The sequence below is a fragment of the Podarcis cretensis genome (genome assembly GCF_951804945.1).
Source record: "Podarcis cretensis genome assembly, chromosome: 8".
Lineage (NCBI taxonomy): Eukaryota > Metazoa > Chordata > Lepidosauria > Squamata > Lacertidae > Podarcis > Podarcis cretensis.
In genome coordinates this window covers 923,403-939,633 of record NC_137177.1, presented here as the reverse complement: position 1 = coordinate 939,633, position 16,231 = coordinate 923,403, and the positions used below count along the sequence as shown (strand labels likewise).

General features: G+C 50.9%; 1 protein-coding gene across 2 annotated transcripts; it reads right to left on the bottom strand.

Moving 5' to 3' along the window:
- Window positions 1–2,058: 2,058 nt before the first annotated feature.
- On the bottom strand, window positions 2,059–11,751 carry LOC307221183 (uncharacterized protein). Of its 2 annotated transcripts, none has more exons than XM_079985540.1 (5): window positions 10,517–11,751; window positions 9,758–9,839; window positions 7,203–7,285; window positions 6,787–6,913; window positions 2,059–6,333 (listed from the first exon to the last, which is right to left on the bottom strand). In XM_079985540.1, the coding sequence occupies exons 1-5, from the start codon at window positions 10,928–10,930 to the stop codon at window positions 5,333–5,335; spliced, it is 1,707 nt and encodes a 568-aa protein (XP_079841666.1). In that variant the 5' UTR covers window positions 10,931–11,751; the 3' UTR covers window positions 2,059–5,332. The 2 variants fall into 2 exon arrangements, with proteins under 2 accessions (XP_079841666.1, XP_079841665.1); XM_079985539.1 differs by having other exon boundaries at window positions 2,060–6,339.
- Between the last annotated feature and the right edge of the window lie 4,480 nt (window positions 11,752–16,231).

Genomic DNA, 16,231 nt, shown 5'->3' with positions numbered 1-16,231 from the left:
AGGAAAGACCCAGAATAATGGTGTGCAAGACCTTATAAAAACTTTTGAAATTCCCCTCCTCTAGGTCTAGCCCACCCCCAGAAACATCATGCATACATTACAGAAAGGAGGGGTTGAGGGAGGAGTTGGTGGTAACCTGACTGTCTTGTCACCTGGCTGGTTCCTCCTTTCCCCCTCCCCATGAGTCACTTCCAGGAACTTCCAGGAGACAAAGGGGAGTTTGCAGTTTCCTGCCCCCTGAGGGAAGATCTGATCAGTGTCCTTTGTTTCAGTCCATGCTGAATCCACTCCCATATGCAGGTTCTTTGTGATCTTGATTGTCTTCTGTATGGGACCATCAGGGTTGGCATAGCAACTGGGCAGGGCACCTGTGTATGTGCTGGGATGCTGAAGGGATTATGGCTGCCCTGTATCAAACCTTCCCCATTTTGTAGTCCTTCCTTCATGGAGTAAAGTAAAAGGTAAAGGTAAAGGTACCCCTGCCCGTACGGGCCAGTCTTGACAGACTCTGGGGTTGTGCGCCCATCTCACTTAAGAGGCCAGGGGCCAGCGCTGTCCGGAGACACTTCCGGGTCACATGGCCAGCGTGACATCGCTGCTCTGGCCAGAGCCAGAGCCGCACACGGAAACACCGTTTACCTTCCCGCTGGTAAGCGGTCCCTATTTATCTACTTGCACCCGGAGGTGCTTTCGAACTGCTAGGTTGGCAGGCGCTGGGACCGAGCAGCGGGAGCGCACCCCGCCGCAGGGATTCGAACCGCCGACCTTTCGATCGGCAAGCCCTAGGCGCTGAGGCTTTAACCCACAGCGACACCTGCGTCCCAAAAGTAAAAGTGGAACAGTGCAAATCCAATGTATGGTTGATTTTCTATGAATTTATAACAGAAGCATAGCGTATGTAGTGTGTGAGTGTGAGTGTGTGTGAAGTTTGTACAAACAGAATGATTGGGGTGGGGGGGTTCCTGCTACAGTTCCCCCCTTCGGAGATAAGATTGCAAAGGTGGCTACTTTGCAATCCTTTTCTCCGCACAATTTAAAGTGGTAAATATTAACCTGCTATTCTCCCTCCCAGATGCGTGTGTCCATGTGAACCTGAAAGGGACTTGGATGTCACGTTTCTCAAGGATGTTTGCATAGAAATATAACAGTGTAACAGTGCACATAGTTAGACATAGGATATCACGTAAAATTAATATTTTGTTGCTCAGTTACTTGTGGTATTTTAGCACCTTGGAATAAATATTTTCTCAATAGTGGCGTATGCTTTACATTTAGCAGGAAGGACCCCCTTTTCTAGGCGTGGGGCAGAGGGATTGGGCTCCCGGGTCAAGAGAGCACTGAAAAGACACCCGACACACACACACTTTGTGGCATCTCCTTTGGGCAAGGGGTCAAAACATAGTTCCAACTTGAAAACAACCTCCCCTCAATGGGCTTTGGACCACAACTCCCAACCGGGCCTGCCAGCAGAAGGCAGGGGGGATGGAAACAGCCGTCCAAAAGGTCCGGCCAGCTCCAGAGGCGACCCAAGGCTGCTCTCCAACGGGGCGCTGCTCCAGGCATCTGAGGTGCCCAGTTCAAGGGAGCTGGCGGGACTAAGAACCGGGGTTCCTGGATTGCAGGGGTGGACTAGATGAGCCTGGAGTGTTCTCTTCCAGGATTCCTCATCTGGCTGCCAATGCCACAGCTGGAATGCCTCCCAAAACTGCCCCCCCTTTCACAAGGAGCTCTCTCTCTCTCTCTCTCCCCCCCCCCCCCCCGTGTCTTAAACTACCCTTTGACTGGCAACCATCTCCAATCTCCTTGCTGGACAATCCCAACCAAAGGTGCATTAGATTCTCTGAAATCTACTCAGGAGTCCTGTAGTGACTTCATGCTCTTTATTGCAGCTTGTAAAACAGTGATTTAATTGCACCCCAAACCTCAGGCTGTTATATACATGTCAGAGCTGCCTCCAGGTCCCAGCTCACAGAGGACCAACGCCCGATCGTCGTTATGTACAAAAGTCTTTATTGAAGTTCAACTTCCATTCCAAAGCCGCAGCGCGCAGCCCTACGTCTTAAACCCTAGACCGGCGAAGTCCCGTCTGAATCTCCTCCCCTCTGACACCAGTTTAAGATCCTAGCCCTGCTCCACCTTTTACGCTGCTCTCTCCTCCTCTGGGTCCTCCTGCCCGCCGGGGCTTTCCCCTTTGTGGACTCTTCCGACGCTGAGTCGCCTGACTCCTCCCCCTCCCTCCGGCGGGCTTTAGGACCCGGTTCCCAATCCTCATTCTCTGCTGTCCCGCGCTCCTGTACATTTGAACTTGCCTCTCGCGCCAACCCAGTGACCTTCCTCCTGACCGTCACACTGCTTCTGTCACTGCTTCCCTCTTCCGGGATACTGCCCGGATCTGACGTCCTCTCCGTTGTCTGGCTCTCCGATGGAGGCGTGGTCAGCCCTGACTCCTCTCCTCTCCCTGGTGTGGAATCCTCTGCCCTCGATACCTGGGACTCTTCCCCCCCACTATGCTCTGGTGGGGAAGCTGGTCCTGATTTCCAACTGCTACTCTGGGAGTCCCTGCTGGCCCCTTGCTCCTGGAGTGTCCCCCTTGGGAATCCCCTTGCCCTGGCCACTGGCGCCCCCTTCCGTGAATCTTCCAATTCGCTGGAGAGGCTCATGGAATCTCTCGGGCCACTGTCATCTTCTCCTACGCTGCCCTCAGATTCTTCCCCTTCGCTCTCCATCTCCCCTCTTCCCTGTGCTTCTGCTCCTGAGCCCCTGACAATACATTATTTACACAATTAGTCCCGTCTGATTAGGAGTATAGCATCTAGATTAGGAGTATAGCATCTAGATCAAGGGAAGTAATAGTGCCACTGTATTCTGCTCTGGTCAGACCTCACCTGGAGTACTGTGTCCAGTTCTGGGCACCACAGTTCAAGAAGGACACTGACAAACTGGAACGTGTCCAGAGGAGGGCAACCAAAATGGTCAAAGGCCTGGAAACGATGCCTTATGAGGAACGGCTAAGGGAGCTGGGCATGTTTAGCCTGGGAAAGAGGAGGTTAAGGGGTGATATGATAGCCATGTTCCAATATATAAAAGGATGTCACATAGAGGAGGGAGAAAGGTTGTTTTCTGCTGCTCCAGAGAAGCGGACACGGAGCAATGGATCCAAACTACAAGAAAGAAGATTCCACCTAAACATTAGGAAGATCTTCCTGACCGTAAGAGCTGTTTGACAGTGGAATTTGCTGCCAAGGAGTGTGGTGGAGTCTCCTTCTTTGGAGGTCTTTAAGCAGAGGCTTGACAACCATATGTCAGGAGTGCTCTGATGGTGTTTCCTGCTTGGCAGGGGGTTGGACTCGGTGGCCCTTGTGGTCTCTTCCAACTCTATGATTCTATGATTCTATGATTGGCTGATTCAGGGTTGGATGGGGGCCCTTGGGGGATCTGGGCAGGACTCCTTTCAGGTCTGGCAGTATTTATCCCAGGCCTCGATCTCCCCATCAATTCCTGGCCACCACACATAGCTTAAGGGCCTCATTACCCCTGGGTGTGTTTCATGTAGGGCTGTGAGGACCTTTTGGCACAGAGGCTGGGGAACGACCACCCTGCTTCCCCGTAACAGGCACCCCTTGTGGGCTGACCACTTGTGTTTGCGGGTTGTATAGCCCGCAAATTCCGGCCCAGGGTTGCTACTGGGCCATCCCCGCCACACCCAGTCCAGGACCCGGGAGATGACCCTGTCCTTCATGGAGTGGCGTGCTACTTCCAGCACCTGAATGAGGCGGTCAGGAAACTGTTCCAGGCTCATGACCTCATGTGCGGGTGCGGGGTCAGGTCCAGTCTCAGGTAGTGGCAGTCTGCTGAGGGCGTCCGCGTGGCCCATTTCCTTCCCAGGCTGGTGGACCGTGTATACTAGTAGCCGGTGAGGAAAATCAACCACCTGAGGACGCAGGGTGACAGTATTGGAGGGGTCTGCCTCTCGGGTGTGAATAGGCCAAGCAGCGACTTGTGGTCGGTCACGACGGTAAAGGGGCGCCCATACAAGAAATCGTGAAATTTCTTTACTCCCTTCACAATTGCCAGGCCCTCTTTGTCTATTTGCGGATAGTTCCTCTTGGCTGTGGAGAGGGTCTGGGAAAAGTAAGCCACCGGCACCTCTCTTCCATCCGGATGTTGGTGCTCTAGTACGGCACCGACACCATAGGGCGAGGTGTCGCATGCCAGCACCACTGGCAACCTCTCATCAAAGTGCGCCAGGACTGGGTTCAAGACGAGCAGATCTTTGACTGCTTGGAACGCAGCCTCATGGCACTGCCCCCACACCCACGGGGCCTGCTTATCTAACAGTCTGTCTAGGGGCTCCGCTACTGCTGCCTTGTGGGGTAAGAAGGCATGGTAAAATTTCAATAGTCCCAAGAAGGCTTGGAGTTCCGCCTTACCCTTAAGTGTAGGGGCGTCACAAATAGTTCACACCTTGTCCCCGATCAGGTGGACTCTGTCTGCATCTACTGTAAATCCTAGAAAAACCACCTGTTGTACTCCTAGCAGACACTTTTCGTGCTTCACCTTGAGGCTGGCCATCTGGAAACAGTGCAGGACAGTGTGGAGTGTGTCCCCAAACTCCCCCAATGTGGCCCCGGTGATCAACACATCATCGAAGAAGAGTGTGACGCCAGGTATTCCTTGAGGAGAGAGTCCATTGGATTTTGGAATATGCCTGGGGCCACGCTGACGCTAAATTTCAGCCCCTTGACACGGAACGGGCCCCTGTGCGTTACAATTGTCTGTGCCTCTGTAGTGGCCTCGTCCACTGACAACTGCTGATAGGCCTGGGCCACGGCCAGCTTGCCAAAAATCTTAGACCCCACCAGGGTGGCAAGGACATGGCTGACCATTGGCACCGGGGATGCATGAGCCGTAAGGGCCTTGTTTATGGTACATTTGTAGTCTGCGCAGATGTGGACTGAGCCATTGGGCTTGACGGGTGTGATGATTGGGGTTTCTCGGGGGCATTAGGCTAGAACACTCCTTGCTCCATGAGCCGGTCTAATTCCTCATCAATGCGGGGTTTTAAAGGTGAACGGGACCTGGCGGGCCTTCAACACGATGGGTCATATGGCAGGGTCTAGTTGTAGGCCAACAGGGGGGCAGTACATCATCCCAAAGCCCAATCGAAAACCTCTTTCTAAAAGCTCCAATTTTTTTAAAAAGAGCTTTAAAAATGAGACCAGACTTTCAAAACTCCTTCCAATCACACACTTGGCACTGATTTGAATCCTCCCCTGTATGTATTCTTTGATGAAATGAGATTTCCTTTTTGTCTGAAGCTCTTTCCACATTCCTAACACTGATCTGACTTCTCTGCTGTGTGTAATTTTTGATGGGCACTGAGACCTACTTTCCTGGTGAAGCTCTTTCCACATTCCAGGCACTGAAAGGGGTTTTCTCCTGTATGAATTCTTTGATGGGAAGTGAAACTTATTTTCCAGGTGAAGCTCTTTCCACATTCCAAGCACTTGAAGGGTTTCTCCCCTGTATGAATTCTTTGATGGGAAGTGAGTGTGGAGCTGTTAATGAATCTCTTTCCACATTCCAGGCACTGAAAGGGGTTTTCTCCTGTATGAATTCTTTGATGGGAAGTGAGAATTTCTTTCCTGGTGAAGCTCTTTCCACACTCCAAGCACTGATAAGGTTTCTCCCCTGTATGAATCCTTTGATGGGAAGTGAGATGGGTCCTCTGACTGAAGCTCTTTCCACATTCCAAGCACTGATAGGGTTTCTCCCCTGTATGAATCCTTTGATGGGAAGTGAGCTTAGCGCTCTGATTGAAGCTCTTTCCACACTCTAAGCAGTGATAGGGTTTCTCCCCTGTATGAATCCTTTGATGTGCAGTGAGATGGGAGCTCTGATTGAAGCTCTTTCCACACTCTAAGCAGTGATAGGGTTTCTCCCCTGTATGAATCCTTTGATGTGCAGTGAGATGGGAGCTGTGACTGAAGCTCTTTCCACATTCCACGCAGTGATATGGTTTCTCTCCTGCATGAATTCTACGATGGGAAGTGAGGTTGTGGCTGTGACTGAAGCTCTTTCCACACTCCAAGCAGTGATAGGGTTTCTCTTTTGTATGAATTCTTTGATGGACAGCGAAACTCTGTTTCCTGGTGAAGCTCTTTCCACATTCCAAGCACTGATAGGGTTTCTTCTCAAGCGGATTTCTTTGATGGGAAGTGGAATGGGAGCTCTGACTGAAGCCCTCTCCACAGTCTGAATCCTGATATGGCTCCTCCACTGTGTGGATTTTGTTGTGGTCTCCCTTATTCTTCATTTCCAATTCATCACCACCTGAAACTAAGAGGCAAACAGATTAGAGTCTCGGGAAGAAGTGCAGCCCCAAATTATGGCTCTGTTTTAGGATGGAGTTTGTTTGGTTCAGTTGTGGAATCTGTGCCATCTCCAATGTCAAGCGACTCTTTGGTCAACCAGAGAGAGACAGAAGCAAGAGCAAAAGCAGGAAACTTGACTGAAGCTACTTCAACACCTCAAATCACTCTGAATCCTACATTTAAGAAGGCCTGGGCAGTTCAGACAGCCTGATCGTGGTCTTAAACGACAGAACTGGAGGAAGAATATTCACAGGGAAAACCATCAATAGCCATCCCTCCAAGGTTTGCTGTGGGAGTGTTAACATCCCAGGTGCTGTGGGTGGCGCTGTTGAGCCCCATCAAAATATCAGAGGTTCGTCACATAGATATATGCATTACAAAACAGATAGGATGATCCAATAGGGAGCCTTACCGAGAGAGTCCCACATCCCACGATTCTCCTCCATGACCTCCTGATGCAGAGCTCTCTGGTCAGGATCCAGCAACGCCCACTCCTTGTCTGTGAAATGGACAGCCACATCTTCAAAGCACACTGGACCCTAACAGAACAGGAAAAAGGCTGTCCTCTTAGAGAACATTCCCTTGGCTCTGTTGTTTTCTACAGCGGCCAGACCCCTCTCTGCCTTCCTCATCCCTCTCTCCTGCTGCAGCTTCTGCCTCGGAGTCTGGGCTGCTCTCTGCCCCAGACTCCCTCTGCTCCCTCTCCAGCTTCAGACACCTCCTCCTCCTCCTCCTCCTCCTCCTCCCAGTCGGCTCCCTCTTCTCTGGCTCCTCCCACCATTCCTCTGCATCCAAGCAGTCCTTCCCCACAAGGCTCCTTCCCCCTACCTGATCTGGGTCCACAGCTGCTGCCTCCCCTCCACCACCATGAAAAGATGAAGGAGCAGGTCTTGGTGGCATCATTCCGTCACCTGGGAGAGACCAAGGTAAGTGGAAACCGTGAGCGCCTGCTTCTCTCGGAGGTGAAACAGTGCATCTCTAAGTACAGGTGGGGCTTCCTCAAAGTCTCCCCTGCTAGCTTCCGGTTCCGCTCTGCTTTAATGGAGGCAGCGGGAGATCGTTGGCAATGGAAAAACAAGGATGACTGAGGGTAATTCTCCTTGCAAGTTGCCCCCAGGGACAGGGGGGAACGGGCTTCACTCCCAGTTTGTCTCAGTATCTGGCTCCGGCTCCGGCATGGATTGCGGGATGGAGGGAGGCGCTGAGGGGAAAATCCCTTCGCCTTCCGAAAACCTCCCTTTGCTGCCATTAAGAAGCAGAGGTTCTCCTGTCAATTAGAGCTCAATTTGGACTAATGTACAGGCGTTGCTGGAAGAGATGAGATCATAAACTGTGGAATTAAACCAGCTGCAAGGTCTTTAAGGTTTGAATTTGAGAATAAACTTCATTTGCTGCAACAGACAGTGGGTGGGGGGAGGGGAGCCTATGGCTTCTTTATATAAAGTTTTCTTCTCTACACTAATGAATTGGTAGCTTGCGATTGAATACTATTAGAAAATATATATGTACAGGTGAGCAGGGATGAAACTGGACTGCAGATATGGAATATAACATCAAATGGAACTGTGCATGGGGGAAAAAGGAAAAAGGGAGGGAAGCTCTATTTTCCAAAATGTTTACGATGGAAAATTAGAGCTGACTCTTCCCCATCCTTTATTAGTTACAGATTAAACTGAATAATGCTAAAAGGACTTGGAATTTAATTTAATTTAATTGGATAAATGCGCATTTATCTTAGGCCAGACAGAGGGATGTAAGGAATCTGAGAATTGTGCAGGAGCTGATAAGGTTCATTACTGAGTCATTTGGAATTCTGACAGATCCCTCTCTTTCCCAGGCGGAGAAGAAAAATGGCAAAAACTGATTATTTATTGGGATAGTGTGATTTTTGCAGCTGCTGTTAAAGTTGCCAAACAACGAAGCACAGGACAGAGCGATGGAGAATTTCTGAAACCACAATGGGATATTAGCTCCGCCCAAGGAATGATGGAGAACAGCAACAACCAGGAAAAGATAAAACATTTTACAAGGACAGGAAAAAACATCACGAACAGAAAGATTACCACACACGGGAAGAGTAAGGATATCGCTGGAGTGCCTCACTTGTAGTTTTATATATTATTTGATGTTTCAATACAAATGGAAGTCATTAATACTGCAGTTGTTGTATAAAGGATTGTTATCTTGACAGGAGTGTAATTGAAATTTATAAGATTTTGTAATACAGAAATCAAGAAAATCATCAAACCATTGGTTTTAGCATGCAGGGGGCCACCTATATTATATACCGTATTTTTCGCCCTATAGGACGCAAAAATGAAGGGGAAATGTGTGTGCGTCCTATGGGGTGAATGCAGGATTTCGCTGAACCTGGAGAGTGAGAGGCGTCGGTGCACATGGACCCCTCTCACTCTCCAGCTTCAGGAAGCTATCCAGAAGTCTTGGGAGCTCCGCGGGAGTTCCCTTCGGGCTCCCAAGGCTTGCGGATAGCAGCCTGCATCCCGAAGCCTGGGGCGCACCGCACAGCAGATATCGGGCAGCCCCACAAGCTTGGGGGACAACGGGGAGGCGGAGCGCTGCCATCCCGCTGTTCCCCGACCTGGTTTGCGGAGTTGCCTGCATCCCGAAGAGAGATGCCTGCATCCCGGAGCCTTCGGGCGCAACTTCCCGCAGGGTCCCTAGGCTTGCGAATAGTAGCCTGTTCTGGCGGCTGGGGATGGGGGAAGCTCAGGCTTCCCCCGCCCCAGCCCCACACCTGGGGGGGGGGAATAATAATCCCCCCTTTATTCCCCCCCCCAAAAAAAACTAGGTGCGCCCTATGGGCCCGTGCGCCCTATGGGGCGAAAAATACGGTAATTTGATATTTTAAAGATTGGTATTAGTAACTGTATTGTAATGTCACATTGTTATAAGGAGGCAATTATTGGACTGCAATTGTAAACTAATCAAATTACTATCGTAAATGTCTCCCCTGCTGAGCACATTTGGACATTTGTACCCATTTCATATACAGTGGTATCTCGGGTTAAGTACTTAAATCGTTCCGGAGGTCCATTCTTAACCTGAAACTATTCTTAACCTGAAGCACCAGTTTAGCTAATGGGGCCTCCTGCTGCTGCCGTGCCGCCGGAGCACAAATTCTGTTCTCATCCTGAAGCAAAGTTCTTAACCTGAAGCACTATTTCTGGGTTAGCGGAATCTGTAACCTGAAGCATATGTAACCCGAGGTACCACTGTAATAGTTGTGCAAAAATACATCTCCCCCCCCCCCCGAGCTCTGGGCTCCAGGTGTCTTCCCCCCAAAGATGCAAAGAACTCACAGATTAGTTTCGAAACCAAGAGAATGTGACAAAACGGGGGAGAAAACACTCCTTCCTCCTTACCCAGAGGCCTCACTCTGGCGTCCAACGGAGTCTTCTCTGCCTCAGAAGAATCAAGACCCATTTCTGCCCAAAGATCCTTCCTCTGAAAGATCAACAAGGATTCAAAACAGAGAATGGGGAGAAGGGTTAGAAAAGGAATGGCAGAGGCAAGCGCTTTCGGGGGACAGAGGTGAAAGCTGCTTCCTGCTTCTGCTAGGCTGGTGTCTGGGGTTGGCTGCCAGGACCATGAAACATTGGTCCTCAAGGATCTTCACTGGCTCCCAGAACGTTTCCCAGCACAATTCAAAGTGTTGGTGCTGAACCTTAAAGCCCTAAACGGGCTCAAAGGCCCACTATACCCAAAGGAGCGTCTCCATGAACTGAGGTCCAGTTCCGAGGGTCTTCTGCTGATTCCCTCTCTGATAAGTGAAGTGACAGGGAACCAGGCAGAAGACCTTCTCCACAGTGGCCCCCACCCTGGGGAATGCCCTCCCATCAGGCGAGAAGGAGATAAGAAAATGCATAACTTTTAGAAGACATCTGATGTCTTCTTATGCTTTTCTATGTGCTGGAAGGCACATGGGTGTAGGATTAATAATAATAATAATATGAAGAAGAAGAAGAAGAAGAAGAAGAAGAAGAAGAAGAAGAAGAAGAAGAAGAAGAAGATCTGTTCCTAGATGCTTTCCAAAAAAGGATGGGCCATTAGGAAATGATTTGGGAATACTCTCCCTCCTCTTTGGAGCCCCTTGGGAGTATCCAGAGGAAAGTCTCTCTCACCTGCTGCTCTGCCTGCTTCCTCTCCTCTGCCTGACTCAGGAGGAAACCTTCGGCCAGAGCCACCGCCTGGGAACTGGTCTCCGCTCCGCATTCCCTCACCCAGATCTCCATCTCCAGAGGAAGGACAGCCAGGAACTGCTCCAAGATCACCAGGTCCAGCATCTGAGCTTTCGTGTGCCTTTCTGGCTTCAGCCACTGATGGTCAAGGTGGTAGAGTTGGTTGCAAACCTCTCGGGGTCCTTTGGCCTCCTGGAAGCAGAACTGACTGAGCTGCTGGCTCTGCACCTCTGAGCAAGGGGTGTCCTCCTCATCCAGGATCTTCTGCACGGAGTTCTCCCGGAATCCCTCACTGCTCCCAGTTTCCATGGCATGGCCTCTTCCTGCTTCAGGGCCAGCTGAGTCTTGCTCATCCATCTGGGCTCTCCGGAAGTCTCCAAGAGATCGGAAGGAGCCCCTTGGTCCTCTGCCAAGTTCTGTGGGTACTAATGCGAGGTGCAGAAAATCGTATGAATCAAACACACTATTCTATTGTAAGATGAAGAGGAGAATAATGTTTCCTGAGGAAGCGTGGCTGAGTCTTGCTAGGAACCAGGACTGGATTGCACCACAGCTCAGACTCCAAGCTGTATGGGGGGGAAAGGGGGAGGGATAAGTCATAACTGTGAGTGACAAGTGAGTGTAATCTGGAGCCAGGGCAACAGTGGGGGTCCCTCCCAACCCCACTTCATAGTCCAGAGCTTCACCCCAACCCAGCCATATCTGCTTGGGTGGCTTGGTGAGCAGCAGGGCCCATGTCTAGCTCCAGCCACCGTCCCTTGGGGACTTCCTGCTCTGGATCCGAGGGGAAGGTGGCAAGGCCCTCTGGGTGGAACTGTCCTGGAGGACGCCTCGGAAACTGGGCCCAAATGCAGCGGTTGGCTTCTCAACTGGGTTCCCTCTTTTACTAATGGCATTTCTATCCCACCTTTTCTCCAACAGGCTCCAGGTGGTGTCCGGGACTGGACCCAAGAGGAATGCTGGAGACCCCCTTCCCTCCTCCTGAACCTTCCCGAGAAGAGGAGGACAGTATAGATTTACAACCGTGGTTTGCAGAAGGTCATAGTTCAGAGGCTGCAGAGGGGAGAAGCTGGGAAATATTGGGAGAGCAGCAGGAGGAAGAAGCAGCAGCAGCAGCACCAGGGGAGAGACAGCTGGCAGACTCCCTAAGGGAGAAGCAATTCCGAGAATGCCCCTTTGGCGCCGGAGAAAGAGCCTTTTCTCAGCTGAAGAGGAAACAGAATCAGCTGAGACCCGCCAAGTCCGGAGCTCCATCAGCGTCGGGGCTGCACAAAAGGACAAGCGACGCAGTTTCCCATTGGATGGGACTTTGCTTTCCGGAGCCGCCTCCGCCCTCCGCCCGGCCCGCCTTGGCCCCTTCCCGGGGCGGGGAGTTCCGCAGGCTTCCCCCGAGAGGAGCCCCACCAGAGCCCGGCAGGCCGGAAGGGACGTCAGAGGGGGGCGGAGCGGCCCGCCTTCCCTTCCTTCCCTGTCCTCTCTAGGAAGCCAGCTCGGCGCCCCTTAACCCTTGGCGAGCCGGGCGAGGCGGACGGGGGCCGAGCTTCGGGGGGAGGCGCTGGGCCGAGAGCCTGCAGGATCGGGCCCGGGGGGAGCAGCAGGCAGGGTCCGGGCCCCGGAGCCCCCCTCGCCCCCCTCGCCCCCCGGGGGCGTCCAGAGGACCAACTCTGCCTCCCTCTTCCCGCAGCCTGGCTCCTGCTCTTTCTGCAGGTCGGCTTGGCCTGCTTTGCATATCCAGTGGTACCTCGGGTTAAGTACTTCATTCGTTCCAGAAATACTCCCTCGGGTTAGTGGGTTCTGTAAGCTGAAGTGTCCGTAACCTGAAGCGTATGCGACCTGAGGCACCACTGTATTTGATCTGAAGGTTATTGTGAAAACGTTTGGAAAAGAACGATACAGTGGTATCTCAGGTTACGTACGCTTCAGGTTACAGACTCCGCTGACCCAGAAATAGTGCTTCAGTTTAAGAACTTTGCTTCAGGATGAGAACAGAAATCCATCTCCGGCGGCAGTCCCCATGAGCTAAAGTGGTGCTTCAGGTTAAGAACAGTGTCAGGTTAAGAACGGACCTCCGGAACGACTTAAGTTCTTAACCCGAGGTACCACTGTATTTCGTGTCGAAATGTCTGGCTCTCTTTCATCTGAAGGGGGTTTCTTTGCCCTTTTCTCCCTGACTCAAAGACCCCCCGGCGAAGGAAGAGGAGAGTGGCAGAGCTCCTGCAAACGCGCCCCCTCCCTGGTTTGGCAGAGAAGAAGGGGGCCAGGACCCTCTGCTCCCTGACTCGGGGGTCCCCCCTGCAGGAAATGCACAGCCCGCCCCCATGCACACACCCCTGGCTGGGACCCTCCTGGCACAAGCGCCAAATGGAAAAAAAAATACGGGGGGAGGCTGGCAAGCCCCATCCCGCATTATCAATCACATGAATGGCAATGCCCCTCAAGTGTGGGGTGGCTGGCCCCCCTCAAATACTTTATTGCGCGGCTGAACCCCCCCCCCCTTCTCCTCAATGCACCCTAAGCGGGAAGAGAAGAGACTCACCGGACCCCCAAAGGCGCCTCCGAGGCAGCATTTGCGGAGCCCCCCCCCTTGCAGGAAGGGATGGGGAGGAAGGGTCTTTGGCTCTGGGGGACCTGGCCCCCTTTATTCCCAGTCCTCTCTCGGAATCCAGCCCAGCTCCTTTGAACCCTGGGCCAGCCGGGCGCTCCCAGCTCCCCCGTCTCTCTCCCTCTGCAAAGCATTGCAGCAGCACCCATGGGGGTCTTCTTTGGGGGACCCCCTGGACCGGCTTCTGAGCTCTTCCTTCCCCTGGAAACAGAAACGGGAGGAGCACGAAAGGCCCGGAGGAGGAGGAGGGGCTCTGCAAGAAGCTCTCCAGACACCAGCCCGGCTTGACTTTGGCGTAAACTGCACCTTGAAAGGATTGGGACCCTCAAGAGAGAAATCAGGCAATGCGACCTTTACTCGGAGGTCGAGGGAGGCTCCCCCCCCCCCATTTCATTCAGCCTTTCTCTCTTAGGTTTCCTTCCTAATGAAGCCTTTTGCTTTTAGTGTCTGAGTGCCTGGAGGCGGTTGGAGGATGGATGGCGGCTAACAGATGGAGGTTGAATCCTGACAAGACAGAAGTACTGTTTTGGGGGGACGGGGGGCGGGCGGGTGTGGGGGACTCCCTGGTCCTGAATGGGGTAACTGTGCCCCTGAAGGACCAGGTGCGCAGCCTGGGAGTCATTCTGGATTCACAGCTGTCCATGGAGGCGCAGGTCAATTCTGTGTCCAGGGCAGCTGTCTGCCAGCTCCATCTGGTACGCAGGATGAGACCCTCCCTGCCCGCAGACGGTCTTGCCAGAGTGGTGCATGCTCTGGTTATCTCACACTTGGACTACTACAATGCGCTCTACGTGGGATTACCTTTGAAGGTGACCCGGAAACTGCAATTAATCCAGAATGTGGCAGCTAGACTGGTGACTGGGAGCGGCCGCCAGGACCACATAACACTGGTTCTGAGAGATCTGCATTGGCTCCCAGTACGTTTCCAAGCACAATTCAAAGTGTTGGTGCTGTGAAAAAGGTATTTAAATATACTTTCCTGAAGAAACCAGAGGCCTTCCTCCTGGGCATGGTCGGCCAACTGGTGCCAAAGAAGGATAGAACTTTCTTTATGTACGCTACAGCAGCAGCAAGAATACTCATCGCAAAGCATTGGAAGACACAAGACCTACCCACCCTGGAAGGATGGCAGATGCAAGTAATGGACTACATGGAAATGGCGGAAATGACCAGCAGAATCCGAGACCAGGGAGAAGAGTTGGTGGAAGAAGATTGGAGGAAATTTAAAATCTACTTACAGAAACAATGTAAAATTTTTGAATGTTGATGACATTGAAATGAAATGAAGGGGTTCTAGTAATAAGGTAAAATAAGAATATGTAAGAATGGATTGATATTAGATGAAAATAATTCAGCATAAACTAACAGGATATGAATTTGCTGAACCAATCTTTAAATGGAATACAAAAAAGGGAGGCGTGAGGAAGTCAGGAAAATAAGTTAATCAAAGATGAGAAATTTAAAAAGAGGGATTTTTCTTTTTCTTTTTTTCTATGTTAAATGTCTGTATTTATGTACTTTTGTATCTTTGTATTTTTGTGTTTTTGTATTTTTCTTGTGTTTTTTCTATTTATTGTCTTATAACTTCTTTATTGTTAAAATTTAATAAAATATCATTTAAAAAAAAAAGTGTTGGTGCTGACCTTGAAAGCCCTAAACAGCCTCGGTCCAGTATACCTGAAGGAGCATCTCCTTGCGCGAAGTGAGGCTACAGGGAACCAGACAGGTAGTGGCGCCCGCCCTGTGGAACGCCCTCCCATCAGATGTCAAAGAGATAAACTACCTGACATTTAGAAGACATCTGAAGACAGCCCTGTTCAGGGAAGTTTTTAATATGTAATGCTGTACTGTTTTTAACACTTGATTGGGAGCCGCCCAGAGTGGCTGGGGAAACTCAGCCAGATGGGCGGGGTATAAATAATAAATTGTTGTTGTTGTTGTTGTTGTTATGTTTGCTACTTTCCAAAAAAAGTAACTCTTCTTGTGGCTTGTAGAACCTCTAGATAAATTTGTGTATAACCCTTTGTATCCCTGTGTAGAAACTTTATTTCTCTGGTATCCTGTAGATGTCACTATGTAACCTTGCTTCTTCTGACTCACAGAGGAACACCCCACCTTCTTGGAGATGCAGAGGATGGCTGTGGCAGTCAGAAAGAGAAGAGAAGAGAAGGGGAGAGGAGGAAGGCACCTCAAAGGACATCTAGTCCAACCCCCTCAATGCATGAATCTAAACTCACTGACAGAGGTGCATCCAGCCTCTGCTTAAAAAGCTCCTTTGGAGGGAGACTGATCCACAGTTCAACACGTCATGCAGTCAGAACGCTTTTCCTGAACTTTAATCAGAATCTCCATTCCTGTTATCTTTTAACCCACTGGTTTGGATCCCACCTTCCAGAGCAGGAGAAAACAAGGAGCCCCACCAATTTGCAGCTTGGAGGCACAGAGCTTAATTTGTCAGTTTTGAAGATGCTGGCTGTCTCCTATTTGGGAGGTTGAGGGGATGGGCCTCCGCAGAACCAGGAGTGTAAATACCACAATACAGGCTGCAAAACAACTGCACTAAAGATGGCCAATGCATATTTCTCACTGTGCTGGGTTCTGTCCTGGGCCTGTTGCTGTTGTTCAATGCCTTTATTAGACAACTTGGACAGAAGAGTTGAGGGGATGCTCATCAGAATTGCAATGACACCAAACTGGGAGGGGTAGCTAATGTCACAGAAGACAGAATCGGAATTCAGAATGAGCTTAACAGGTTGGAGACCTGGGCACAAGCTAACAAAAGGAATTTCAACAGGGACATATGTAAAGTTCTGCACTTGGGCAGGAAGAGGCAGATGCACAAATATAAGATGGGCACCTCAAAGGACATCTAGTCCAACCCCCTGCAGTGCAGGAATCTCAACTCCATGAGAGCTGGCCATCCAACTTCTGCTTAAAAACCTCCTAGGAAGAAGAGGCCACCACCTTCTGATGGAGTCTCTTCCACTGTTGAACTGTTCTTACTGTCAAAGAGATCTTTCTGAATTTTAATCAGAATCTCCATTCCTGTTATCTTG